This window comes from Platalea leucorodia, assembly GCF_965183815.1.
Source record: "Platalea leucorodia genome assembly, chromosome: 4".
In the NCBI taxonomy this organism is placed as follows: domain Eukaryota; kingdom Metazoa; phylum Chordata; class Aves; order Pelecaniformes; family Threskiornithidae; genus Platalea; species Platalea leucorodia.
This window is the reverse complement of record NC_138826.1, coordinates 97,051,995-97,066,666: the sequence shown is the minus strand read 5'-3', so window position 1 is coordinate 97,066,666 and position 14,672 is coordinate 97,051,995. Positions and strand designations below refer to the sequence as shown.

The 14,672-nt window shown below is 34.9% G+C and overlaps 1 protein-coding gene across 1 annotated transcript in view; it reads left to right on the top strand.

Annotated features, from left to right (window-relative positions):
- IMMP2L (inner mitochondrial membrane peptidase subunit 2) overlaps nt 1-13,952 on the top strand; it is a gene marked incomplete at its 3' end in the record, with an annotated part of 475,151 nt that extends 461,199 nt beyond the window's left edge. Inside the window, exon 6 of the mRNA XM_082311230.1 lies at nt 13,833-13,952. Within this exon, the coding sequence (XP_082167356.1) occupies nt 13,833-13,952 (120 nt within the window). The remainder of the gene's footprint in view (nt 1-13,832) is intronic.
- Nucleotides 13,953-14,672: the final 720 nt, after the last annotated feature.

Sequence of the window (14,672 nt, the reverse complement as noted above, 5' to 3'; positions counted from 1 at the left end):
TGCAGAGATTTGGCAGAGACTATGAAGAAAAGTGATGTAAAAGTACTCTGAGATTGCAGAAAGAGCTGCCTTGCTGTAGAACATAGAAGGTGCTGCATTGGACTCTCCTGTTGCAATGGAAGCTAAAGTTTATTCTTTCTCAGTAGGAGTGTGAAGCTCTTGCCCTCTTACCTAATGTATTAGTACTAATTGGGAATGTTTTCCAGTTGCAGCTAGTGCTCACTGCATTTATATCAGTACTGAAGTTTCGGGAGGAAGCCTTTCTTCTAATTTCAGGATGTAGGTTGTTCAAGCAACTCTAAACTCCCATCCAAAGTTTTGGTGCTATCTACATCTTCCTTCCCCCCCCGCCAATTATCTTGAGAATCTGGCCCTGCATTTGTTCACTTTTCATAAGAACCACACTTTCCCTTATCATTAGATACTAATTTCCATCTTCTTGCTGCATTTAGAGTATCATGATTTTGACACATGATATGTATTTGACTCATGGATAAAATCACATCCTTATGCCTACAAACATGCGGTGTGGCAGCCTCCAGTTTGAGATTGATTCACTCTTCAAATGGGTAAATGCTGCATACCACCAGATGGTGAGACTTCTGAGGACAAGGCAGCTTCAGATTCACCTCTGGCTGTATGTGACTCCAGATAGCAGGGGGACTTAGGCTACTGTGGGAAATTTGGAACAAAGCATGGAAGTTTTTCTTTGCAGGTTTGGGGGTGGCTTTTGTCTATTCAAGAATAACAAGCATTAGACTCATTGAACAAGAAAGCACACAAAATATCTTTTTGGAAACAAGAATGTATAGTTCTTACCAAGGTCAAACTGGGCTGCTTAAGCTGTGTGGTGATTGGAGGACAAAGGTGTTACAGGGAAGTTGCCAGACCTCTATTGCAAAGCAATTGCAACGGCTATCTTTCCATAGGCTTCACCTATAGCTGACAGAAATTTAGTACTTTAAAGCAAGCTAGGAGATGAACTATTCATAATGGTCTCATTAAAATATGGATCACTTTTTTCATCTGCTTTGAGTGCTAAGATCCTGAAGCAGAAATAACAACTCAGTAAATATACAGAACTATGTTTTCTCCAGAGCAGACTGATGAAAATGTATCAGATTGTACTGTCTCCACATGTCACTGCTGCTGTCTCCTCAGCTAATTTCAGAGACAGTACTTGGATCTCCAGGCATTGTAGCAATGGTGATGGATACACAGTCTGCTGCTAACCAAAAATGTGATTTCTGTCCCCCAAAACACTGAGGTACAAAATAAATGTTGGATTTGCAGCATATTTTGAATGAGATTGTGTTATATAGGTAATCACTTAAAAGGAATTTTACTTTCGTTGATTTTCTTACTGGAAGTGAAAAAGTTCCATGTAATGAATTAGTTTTAGTGGTGTTAAGTTTTAACATTTAGATCTTTCACATCCTAAATGTGCTAATCCTTTTCCTGTACTGATGACCTGGCAGTCCTGTGTGGTTACATCTTGCTAAAATAGCCTAATATATATAATCTGAAAAACTGAGTAATTTAAAGAGTTAATAAATCTGGATCATCATCTCACTGAAATTGTATTAATTGTATTTTATTTTACTTAATTTTAATGATGTGCTCAAGTGTTTTACTTGAATATTTAAAGTTCAGCACATGCTTTGCTGAACTATGGCTTGATTAAGACTATGAGAGAATGTTTTATTAAGTATGCAGGCAACTGAATTCATTAGTCTTCCACTACTTTCTTGCTCATGCTGTATAGCTTAAGAGCAAGTCTTAATATTTCCTTGAGATAAATATAGTTCTTGATGGTAAAGTAGTGGATTAAATCCAGTTACTGTATTTGGCTAATGAGGAAGGTAACTTTTTAGTTTTAAACTATGCAGTCTGTGACTCAGTTATTTGGTTTATAGTATCCTGTCTTGTTAGGTAAGGATACGTTAAAGAAGGCTAGAGAGCAAAGCAAAAACAGAAAAAAATGCGAAGTATATGCCAAGAAGAATAACAAAGGTCTTGAAGAGAGCAATGGGAGAACTGGCTGTCTACAAACTGTTTTTCCTGTGTCCTAATGAATCTGAGACATTTACTTGCCTTTGGAAGATATAACACAGGACTTTGAAGAAGCCTGTGCCCTTCCGAATGAGCAGGCACAGTGGCCAGTAGAGGTTTCCTGGGACATCTCAAATGGCAGAAGATAGCTCTGTTTAGGCCAATTAACTGGACCTCTAAAGTAATGGTCAGGAAGCTCATATGTGGGTTTCTCCTGTCCTTCCTACTTTTTCTGATGTCCTCATAACGATGGGGAGCTGCATTGCCCTGGCTGCTGGTCCTCTGCCCCTCTTGTGGATCAGTCAGCTCTACCTGGGCTGCCAGGTACATGAGCCAGGCCTGGAGACTTGATCCATCATGTCACTTCTCTATAAAATTGCCTTCTCCATAAACACGCATGCTTCCTCACTGAGGGAGTTTTCTGTGGAGAATTAAACAATCATCTCACATGTGAGACCTGGCCTTGTACACTCAGGATTGCATAGAAGAACTGCAACAGTATTTGATTAAGGATATGAATCTTATTATACCTCTGATTTATTTTTGTGAAGCTTTTTCCTCAGCAAAACCTGTTATGCCATTATCTTAAGCTGATCAGGAGTGAACTAAAAAAAAAATATATGAATATGAGGAGGATTAGTTATGTAGGATGTGGAAATTATATTCATTAGTATATAGTGTCAATTATTTAATCATAATTTCTGTTACAAAGTGAAAGGATAGCTACATGATTTGAATTATACGAAGAAGCCTTTTATTTTGACAAATGTCACAGTATCATAAAAACACAGAATGCTAAATAATAGTAAGATTGACTAGGGAAAAAAAGAATGTTTTGAAGATAGTTTTTTCCAAGTGAAGTAAAAGCTGGGTTTAGTGCATTTAATCTCTTCTCCATAGTTTTAACAAAAATACACAATAAATCAGATGAAGACAAGAGAGGAAATATTTAAACATTCTTAAATTCATAGCTATTATTATAGGTATAAGGGGGAGAACAATCTTTGTATATATCTAAAGTATTTATGTGGGTTTTTTTTCTGGTAAATCAGCTTGGGGAGATTGCATATACACAATTATCTTGATGAAATTTGCAATTTTAGGTAAGCTGTAGCCATCCTCACACAAAGACCTCTATTAAAAAGTCTTTTATAATTTTAATAACATATCATGCAGATATTTAATGACATTTTGATATCCTAGCTGCTCATTGAATATTTACTCCCCATTGCTTTTCATAGCCCATATTGCCAACAGCATGTTTTCTGTAAGTCAAACTGTTTCTGTATGCCATTTTAGAAGAAAATATAAGCAAGCCTCACAGTAGGATTTTTTTGAAATATTTAGTTAAGTGGAATAGTCTATTGAACAGTTGTCTTTTTAAGGTAAGAGAAAATCGAAATTATTTTATTAACGGTATTGCAACAACCTCATTTGTATCAGACTAAAACTGTTGAAATGTGTGATACAAAAACGGAGAAGCTGTGAGTAGTTGACAGATCTATTTGCTGAACATATAAGCTATTGTCACTGAAAATTTCTGAACAGTTCTAGCTTTAGAAAAGGCTTGCTTTGTCCAGTAACAATTGTAATATCATAAGGTGTTGTACCATTTTGTTTTAATTAAGAGGTATTTTCTCACCTATTCCCTTGAATTAGCTTTTCTGGCTACTGCTAGCCTTCTTTACTTGGCCTTTTTTTTTTTCTTACCTCAGCATTTGATAATTGCTGTAACATGATCTTGCCTGACTGCCAGGTATCTGCCAAGTAAAATTTAACTTAATGAACTTTCCCAGACATCTGGGGTCTGCTGCTCCCAATGCTGCCCCATCACAGCACTCACTGAGGGAGCCACTCAGGCTGGAGCCGCTCCTAACAGCAGACGAGGCAACAGCAGGATGGGATGTCCTCCATGACACCCCTTAGTGTCGATACTTCTCTAAGTTCATAAATAGCCCTGATTTTTGACCTATGAGATCAGGTACTTTTCTGGAAAGAATATGAAGAATATAAATTAGATGCAAGAGGTAACTAGTATGTGGGGTTTTTTTACATATCACTTGTCTTAAAGAAGAGTTTGCCTGTATCTAGAAATCAAAGCCTACTGTTTCCTTCCTTTCCTTTTATTTATCCTGAATGAGTCTGAAATGTCATCTCTCCCAGCTTGCATGCATATGATCGCTGGCACAGTCATACTTCTGGAAATTTGGTGAAATTTCATCTATCTTCTTAGTTGTTTGCTCAGCTTTGCAGTACTAGTCACTCATCATTAGGGCCTGCTTCATCTGTGAGTGTGCAGTGGAAGCAGAGCAGGAATATGCCAGAGCTCTCCCTGGTGTTGCACAGAGCGTCACAGTAAATGTCCATGGCCAGAGCAGTGCTGGGACACCTCTGTCCAGCTCTCCTGGAAGCACAGAGCACCACAAAAAAGGGGTGACGAGGCAGAGGGCATGGTTCCATCTGCTCAAGCACCAGCCCGCAGGGGTGAATTGGGTCTGCAGAGGAGTGGGGTAGTGAGAGGATGAGTGCAATCCCTGGGTAGCGTGTGAGCTCTCGGAGCTGCTTTGTGACTCCTTCCCTTGTACTCATTGCACTGTACTGCTGTGTTTGCCAAAGCTTTAGAATGAAACTCTAAATTAATGACACACAATGGAACAAAAATGGAAATCAACTTAATTTGCAATGTACAGCATTTCTGTATAGTGTCCTAAGTATTCAGTCAAGAAAGACAATGCACATAATCAATATCAGTGTAGTAAGCTGAAAAATGTCACTAAGCTTGCCATTCTTCTGACTGTTGGCACTGACACAATACGTTGCTGAACAGGAATTCACATTGAAGGCTTTTATGTATTACTGAATAATTAATATGCATAGATTTGGGATATAGCTAATGCTTTCTAGGGAAGATAATGAATGTGTTTTAATAATTGTTTCCTGCCACTTGATTTATCAATTCTTAAAATATTGAATTGCAAATACATTACTGCTTTTTAATGTAGGGCTCTTTCATGAAAGCTATTAGTACATTTTGTTCTTCTGTTGGGTTACATGACTTAGTGACAATCCTATTTAGTCTAGGAATTTTGTGCATCACCCAGTGAAATATTAAAAAGCTTTTAACTATTAAATGATATTTATGTATATCCAGCATGCAAAGCACATCATACTGTGCTCTAAGCAAATTCTTTCACCACTTTTATTACTAGAAAGCTAAAATAAATAATAGATTGGTTTGTAAATCTTTTTGTAGACCTATTTAGCATAATGGTTCTGTTAATCATAAGCAATAAAGAATAATTTCTAAGAATGCTATACTTAATGAAGATGGAACAGTAGTAGTGCTGGGTTATATATGTTCACCTCTATTTTAAAAAGATGTCTTTAGAAAACACAGAGGAAGAAACCGGGAAGGACTGAAGAAGTTAATTAGCTATAGTGTCCCTTTCAATAATATAGCCTTGACAATTCCAAGAAAATGCATTGAGGTAGAATTCAGCTCATAGAATATTTGTACCAAGCCTGTTACTGTATTTAATTTAGTCAACGGCATTGACAGCTGATTTCTTCATGAACTGACTAAAAAATACACTATACTGAATTGCTTTAAATCTGCTCTACTTTTATGAATGTAAATTATGGTTCAAAGTTAACTGCTCTCTGTCTGCACATCTAAGTGTAGAAAAATCTCATATGTGAAATATATTCTATTTTCAGTGACCATTTCCTTCCTTTACCTCTTTTGTAACTTTAGGTTTAACACAGACATGTAGACGATAGAACAAATGAGAATGCAACCCAGTTATTTTGATATTTAGTACATTACATTTTTTCAATTCAATCAATAACCTGAGCTTTTATTACAATGCAGCGACTGTGCTCACCTCTTCCGATATGAATAGCTTAAATTGCAAAACCATGTTGGATTGGAGCAGTCACAATTGTTATACTAATTTCAGACAGCTACTCTGTGCTAACATGCAAATTTTATTCATTCTGGGAATCATCCATTGCATTTGAAACATATTTCTCTCTTTTCCATCTTATTTTGTGATTATGTCTGTGCATATATGTGTAGTATATGTGCATCCCTTTTGAGTGTCTATTTTCACTGTTTAAAACTTTCTTAAAATAAAATAATTGTCATTTATGTATTTTCAGATTTTTTATACTATATTTTCTATCTATTTAGATAGAAGACTTCCGAATTTGATAACTTTAATAAGGACCTTTACTGATTATACAGTAGCTCTGTGAAAGAAAACACATATGGGATGTTTTATCTGTAGCTGGAGCTGCTGCTTCAGCTATCAAACTAATGGAACCGTAACGGAACACTTACTAACAAAATTAATGGGCTGCATTCTTTTCTTTGTCACTAGATCTGTATGGCTCCATTAGGTCTGATTTGTTCAGGGATGAGAGGAAAGAATGATGAAGAATCTAGTATTTTGCTATGTAGCTGAAAGGAATCTATCACTTTTTTTTTTGTATTCATGAGCTAGTTTACATCTTGTTATGCCAACCTTCAGTGAGCTGATATAAGTTAAAGAACATCTGTTGTGGTATGGTTTTATTTACAAAATAATTTACTGATTCTCATCTTTGTGTTATTCTTACATTCATAAAAGGAGGTCAAGGATATTTGTTTCTTCTGCCATTGTTCATTATCCCAGATACTTCTACTAGAGGAAGTGGTTTCTCTGGGATTTTACTGTAATCCACAGGATTTTATTTTTATTGAGCCTTTTTCCTGCTACTGCACTTGATAGTAGTTGTTTCAAAGTTCAACCATGTACAGAAAATGAAATGTAATAGCAATCATGTTTACTTTCTATTAAAGTATGGATTTTTTGAAGAGACTAATTTACTGGGAGAATTCTCTGTGAGACTGTTTTACACCTACAATCTAATATCAAAACCCAGCGCAACAACCTTTCTTAAGGACAAGCAATCTAATTTGACACAGATAGCTATCCCACGCTATATATTTTCGTTAGTATTATAGCTGAAACACTGCATAGTTGCCTAAATGTTTCTGTCCTGAGCTTGTTTTTGATATTTTGGGGGCTGAAATATTCTAGAACTTTTTTCTCGCCTTTCTCATTAGCCTGGTCCCTTTACACAGTTTTCAACCTCCACACAAATTTAGCATTCCCAATCTTCCAGAATTTCAGTATAGTCAAACTACAGGTAATTGGCTAATAGGATATAGGTAGCAGGGCTATGAACTCCTAGATTTGGAAAAAGACATTAAAGCTGTATGTCTGCTCAAATGGTGCCATTTATAAATCACCCAGGATTTCTCCATATGAAAGGATTTTTCACCTAACGTATTGGCACCTTTCAGAACCTCTTTGGGCAGTAGCAAGTATCCAGCCAGCAAAATATAGTCTGAATAGACCTCTACTGCTACAGAATTACTCCCTGCCATCCCCAATGAGTTTGTGTTAGGAAACAGAAAATTTGAGAAGAAAGTTTTGAATACAGCTGATATTCCATGATGCTGAGCATCTGAAAGGCTGTATATAAAGCTTCTTTACTAACCTGCATATGATCAAAAAAAATGTAATGAGAACATATTACTTTGGAGAACAGAAAATGTAATTTGAAACAATGTGTGTGTTTGTATTTTTTTCTCTTTTTAGTTTCAGAGAATTTTAATTTTTTGTGTTTGCATGTTTATCATTGGCCATGGCATTTGGAAGGCCTGTGCAATATTGCTAGAATATTACTCAGCTTAAGAGACTAAAGCAAAAGTGACTCTTCAAAACCAGAGGCTGATACATGCCTTTAAAATTGTGATTTTCTGGCTGTTGATGAAATTTCTCAAGTACACAGGTTATAATCTGTGGCGCTTGTTATTTAGTTCTGTTTCTAGTTTGTTACGTAGCTATTATTGTTCTCTTCCAGTGGTATTTTAGAGGATTTGCACAATTTAAACATTTATTAATGAGACCAGGAGACAAAATACAAATTAATATTAAATTTTTCGAGGATTAAACATGATGAAACAAGACCATTTTTTAGATACTATTTTTTAGTATTTCTTCAGAAGAAGAAGCATATTTGTATTCAAGTACTTATTCAAGTACACTCTCATAGTGGATTGTTGTGTTGATCCAATGGTAAGGATTACTGCTCTGCTTTATTATCTTCCTATTACATTTCCTATTATATTCTGTGACTGATCTAGATATTCCCAGATTTCTTATGTTATTTTATACTTCATAATATGTTTATTACAGGACCTTCTGTCACAAAGATGTAAACATTTCATGTATATTTCATATTTTTATTGAAATAACTAAGTTAAATTCAGTCACAATCCCCCCAAATCAAAATACATTGTCAGAAAATAATAATAATAAAACAGTCTATTTAATTTTCTTTTTTCTGATCTTGAATGCATTTTTTTTTTTGAAGCAGAAGAAACAGTGAAACCAAAATGTGTTTATTAAGATTTCATCAAAATCACCATTTTTGTTTAGGAAAAATAAGAAAAGAGATACTAAGTGAGGAAAATACGATAATCTTTCTGTATTTTGCACCACTTAATGAGAGTTTATGTAGTCTCAACTAGGAAACCAGCAGTAACATAATGTTACAGTCAAAACTTTGTTATGAGCAAAAAGGCAAACATTTCTCATACAGAAAGCCACCAGTTGAAGGATAGTTGCATTAAAATCTTAACACTTTACTGCATTTTACTTAGACCATTAATGTGGTTAGTCCAGTTACAATGATATTACCATTCACACTCCAAATTATCAAATTAATGCACAAGTCTCAGTAAAAGTATAGTTTAAAAATGTCACACAAACACTTTCAAGTATCTACCCTTTTCTCATTGTTTATGCTGCCCCTTTAGGTCCTAAGGTTGGCAGCACCCATCCTCCTCAAAAAGAAGAGAAAAGGGTGGTTTAGTGAGTTGTTGGCATCCTGAATTCTTCACTAGGAGGACAGTGCTGTTGATGGTTTCTTCTTCCTCACTCTCAGTTCCACATGGGGCTTATTTAGTACATTTTCTAACATGTTTTTTTTTGCCTTTTTCTTTCTTCATTGATTGGCAACATCACTTTTTATCTATACTTATTATGTATTTTGTTTTACATATGTTAGTACATTCCTTGTTCTTCCAAACCTTTTTTTCTCTTTATTAGCCTTAAAATCATCATGGCCAACTCCTCAGCCAGTTTGTTTTTTTTTTTTTTGAATGTCCATTGCTAACTTGCTTATAGGCCTGCAGTCTTTATTATCCCATTTCTATAGTCTTGTAAACCACATTATTATGTTAGTCATAAACATTTCATTCTACACAGAATAATTACTGTATATGTAAAAACTTTGATTATATCACAAGATTATGCAAGTATAAATAAATATAAAGGATATAAGGAAAATGCAACAAATTAGACAGTAGTCACCTGATCATTAGAAAAATTGTTGCAGCTAAAGAACCTAAATCAAAACTCCAGACAGGCAAGGGAAGTTCAGACAAAGCCTTAGAAATTAATCTTGAGGCCTTGCAGAGCTGGTACAAAGTCTACAGCTTGTTACTAACAATGGCAATACTGGCTTACAGGGCTACAATAACAGCTGAACAAACATTCTTGCATTGTTTTTTGTCTCTTTGTCTTACTATTACTTCTAATTAGCAAATTGACTAGTTAGGAAGTCTAGCTTTAGAAAAGGTTGTAAAGGCCTGGGCTTTTTGGTTCTGCGTTGCTGTTTTTCAGGTTATATTCAGTGGTTCTGTACTTTCTTGTTTTAATGTTGTTACAGAATTTCAAATCTTGGCTGTTTAAGCTAGAGCAAAATCACCAAAGGTTCAAGGAAAAAAGAAGCAAAGAGAAATCCGTGGGGAGTGCACCTAACATAAAGTGAACTCACAACTAGGAGCAGTTGTACCTGAATTTAGCAAGTTGGATAGACTTTACATATCCTGACAAAGTTGAGAATAGCCTTGTTAGGGTCACATCCTTACCTGGAATTTACCTTTTCTTGAAATACGAACCGAAGACCTAGATTTCCATAGAAAATTTGGGTGCGCCACTGCATGCTGCATCTATACAGGATTCTTGCACAGTCTGAATGCTGCTTTTGCCACTGTGATTTGGGATTAGAAAAGGCATCATGGTAAGAGACAGTGAAGGTGTCAAATGGCAAACAGACAAGAAGAGGTGGAGAGTACAGTCTGTAAATCAATGAGTATTTTAAAATGACGTATTTTGGAACCAGGAGAAGTGAAAGTAATATAAGTTTCTATACTAATAAAGGTGCATTTATCCCAACCTGTTAGGACAGAATGAGTAAGAGAGTTGTAAATACCAATGCAGATAGCACTATCAAGCTTAGGCTTATCTTTCCCTAGTGCAGTGCCAAAACTAATCAATCTCCATACGACTAACATGCTAACAATGAGCAGACTCTGAGGACATATGCTTTTATCACAGTAACAGTGTCAAAACAGCATTATTCATTCAAAACTTATTTTGCAGATAAAATTGCTATGTTAACAGAATGAAATCTCAGTTGTTCAATTAAATATTCAAAATAAATAAAAAAAAAAATAGAACTAATACCTAAACAGCTCAGGTTAGGGAGAATAATATGGATTCAATTCAACATAGCGTCTGTTGTTGCCACAGCAAGAATAATAAACAGATCATAATGTAGAAATAAAAATCAACTATTTAGATTGCTGGCATCTCTTACTCATGTCTGTAAATGAAATATGTTCCTCAAAGAATTTGCGCCTGTAAAGTACTAATTTTTCTTATAGTTAAGACAGTGTTTCAAGGGGGTAAACTTATTTTCTTAAGTGAAGAGAGTAGATGATGTCTGTAAGGGAATTGATTAGTCTCTTTTTTAATATATTATTTCAGCATTTCACTATTGCAACAGAAAGCGTAGCCACTCAGTTCACCTTTTGTCCATATCTAACCTTGATGAGGGTAAATCCATTAACAAGGGCAGGTTATTCTCTGTGAACAATTCTGTTCTTCCTCAGTGAAATTCATGGCTGCTGTGGTAACTACAGAATAATAATAGGCAATGGACAAAAGTTATTAAGGTTGTTTGCAGAAGTCAAACATCAAGGTGCTTTTAAAGTGAGCCTTTAAGTTATTATAAAAGAAGCCCTACAGCATCAGTGTCATTTGTTATTTAGTAAAGACTTCCATCACCCAACAATACTCATTTTTCCTTTTTAACCCTAGTCATGTTGTCCTGTAAATCAGGTTTATAGGAAGGATATTTCTTTATTAGTTTCAAGTCAGATGATGGTCAGTAGAAGTAATCCTCTGGGCAAAATTATTCCCAGCTTCAGCTTCAAACAAGTTTTGATTCATTTATTACATTCTCAGTCTGCGTGCAGACCTCCTACTGACATCAGTAACAAGCAACGCACTGAGAAAAACACAGAGCTTTGAAAATGGGATGTTATTTGTGTTTGAGAAGAGTATTTTAACATTTTTCTCTGTACTAATGCTGTCACATTTTATATGCAGTGGTGGGGTTTGCTGTGGTTTTATGTTTTGGCACCAGCCTGTAATGTGTGTGCCATCATGCTGTATACTCATGGAACAAATCCCCGTGGCAATATTACATTTGCAGACTACTTTATGGGATAATTAAGATAACGGATATTGTGAATTCCATAAATACCCAACAAACTACACAGAAGTATGTCAAAAAAAAAAAAAAATGTAGCTAAATCCTATCAAAACGGAGTTGTGACTTAGCAGCCTGTCCTTTGCTTAACTGTAGGAAAAAAGCTGCAATGGATCAGGGAAACAAGTGATCCTTGCAAGGGATCAAGCAAATGATATATGATGCTAGCCTGCAATTTCAGTGATCTACTTCAGATTCTTTTAGATATTGTGGGTTATTAAGTAACCAAATTATATTCAAGTAATTCAGCACCTGCTTCATCAAGCTACAGAATATGGAATTAGATATAGACCACTTCAGCTTCACTGATTTGATTATGTAGTAGAGAGAGACTGGTGAATATACATTAATCCTATGAAATTAAATCAAGAAAATTAGCTGAAGATATTCCTAGGGGCCTATTTGGTGTCTATTTGCATAAAATGCTGAATTACCTGCTTACTGAAATAACTTTTTTTTTGTGATGAGTAATGGAATGGAACTGAAGAACTGAGTTTACATAAAAATTTAAGCAGGAATGTACAAGTTTAAACCAGAAATCCATTTAATTCTTGGCTCTCACAACAGCCAATACCAGATCATTAGAGCATAAGAACAAACATTATATAATTTTTCACTCAGTGTTTCCTAATGTGGATTATGGAGCCTACACTGTTACTTTGTTTATGTTCAATTATGTGTGATGGACTTTGCTTCTATTATTATTTTTTGAACCACTTTGTTATTCTTTTCTGGTTTCTTCAGTATCCTGTGTAATGTATGTAAGTAAGATGTAATCATGCACACTCTGAAGAAGCATTTCCTTTTTGTTGGCTTTAAAAATTCTTTAAGATAATGCTATATGATGTTTCCTCATTCTTATGAGAAATGATGACATAATAGGCAAATAAAGCCTGTGCATCCATGCCATTCATAATTTTATAGACTTCTGACCCTGTTTTCTCTTCAGGAGTCTGAATTATTTAATATTTTCACATATAGAGAGATTTCAGTATTTCTAACCATGTTTTTGTCCTGTTTGTAACTTTTCTATTGGAACTGGATATTTTATAGTTGGTGGGAAGCTTATTACTCACTATTGTCTCCAGAAGTAGTCTAAAGAAATAATTTAAGATGCAGAAGTGTATCCTGCAGGCTTTTCAAATTAAGTGAGATTAACTCCATACCATATTACTTAATTTCAATGTTAAGTACGGACATAGAAGGCCTGTCTTTTTATCTCAATCTGAAAATGTGACTGTTCTATTCTCAGTTACTCTTAGTCTAGCCATTTCATACCATATTTGAAAAGAGCCTTGTTTGTAATTTTCTTAAGGTTTTCTAAGCAATTCAGTTTTCTAAAAAATGCCACCTATAATAAGTGACTCATTTGTAAGCAATATCAGTATTCACTTTTATTTTGATTTACTGAAGTAAAACAATAAAAAATAATAATATGGTAAAAGATGTTTACGAAACATGAATGAAGCGTAAGTAGTCCTAGAACTTCAAAAATATTTGATCTGTAGATGTGTTTCAAATAATTCAATCAGAAATACATTTTCATCCTCAGGGAAATATTTACAATTTACAGTAATTTCCATTTTTGGTTGGAGACAAAATGGAATTTTGAAGGACAGTGATAAATAGAAAGCAGAGCATATTTAGAAAAGCCACTGTCCTGGTGTGGTTAGTGTACATAGCTCAAATGCAAGACACAAGTTCTGTTTAACTTATTCAGAATAGGTACTTGAGCCTTGTTCTGCCGTACCCAGAATAACTGATAATGGAAAGCTTTCAGTGGATTATAGAATGCCTCACCTGTTTTGACCAGCTGTTTTTCTTGAACCTGAAAAAAACATTCCTAGTTCATGTTTACTATGGCCAGTGCATTTCAGCAAGCTGGTTTGAGTTCCATGAAATATTTTATTAAAAAAAAAAGAAATTGTCACTGAAGCAGTTTTTCTTTTCCTCTCATTACATGCATGAGATGCTTCTCATGCATGTGAAGTTCTCTACTTTGTATTTTCTCATTGCTCTAACAAATCATCATGTGCTTTACATTTTCCACATTTTATTTTATTTGAAGTATTTAATAATCTCTCTGGTTTATATTTTGGTTACAGGTTTCTCTTGGACTTCTACATGCTCGAGCTACTCATATCCTCTGGCCTCCACAACGCTGGCAGAAGTTACAGCCAATGCTACCTCCGGAGCGCAAACCACTCCAGAGAGAGCAAGAATGATCTAAATATTCAGATGGAAAAACACTGAAGTGAAGTTTAGCCAGGAAGAGCTGCAAAGAGTTGCAGCTTGTAAGAGCTTTGCCAAGTATGCTTTAACATCAGGCACCATATCAGAAAATACATGTGACATCTTCATGTTAAAATGCCACCTTAAGTGTAAAGTTTTTGGTTTTGTTTTGTTTTGTTTTGTTTTGTTTTGCTTCGTTTAGCTGTTTGTTTGGTGGTTGTTGGTTTTTTTTTTAATCTCAAACAGTAGTGCCTTGTGCGCTATTTTGGTTTGAAATAACTGGTTGTAGAAGGTTTGAATTTTTCTGGGAGCAGTAAAATGCTTGACTTGTTTTGACTGTACTGGTGCTTCCCTGGATAAGAAATTATTAAAATCTTCAATAAAATATTTTAATCTTTTACATTCAACTTGTTTCTTTAGTAAGGGAATGGAACCTTTATTATTATCATTGACTGCATATGAAAAAAAACCCAAACACGTAATATGCTTTGGATTGTCCTATAATTTCTAATACTGAAGAATCAGTACTTCTATAGCTGAAAAGTTAATCACATATGTCATAAATTTTTTTCAAAAAGCTAATGAGATTTTATTCTTTTAATGCAGCTTGTGTTTATTATTAAACTGAGTACATATTACTTAGTTTTAATTTCTCTTTCAGGAGTGTTTTATATAAACATTCCTTGGATATCTTGCTGAAGTAGATATTCAGT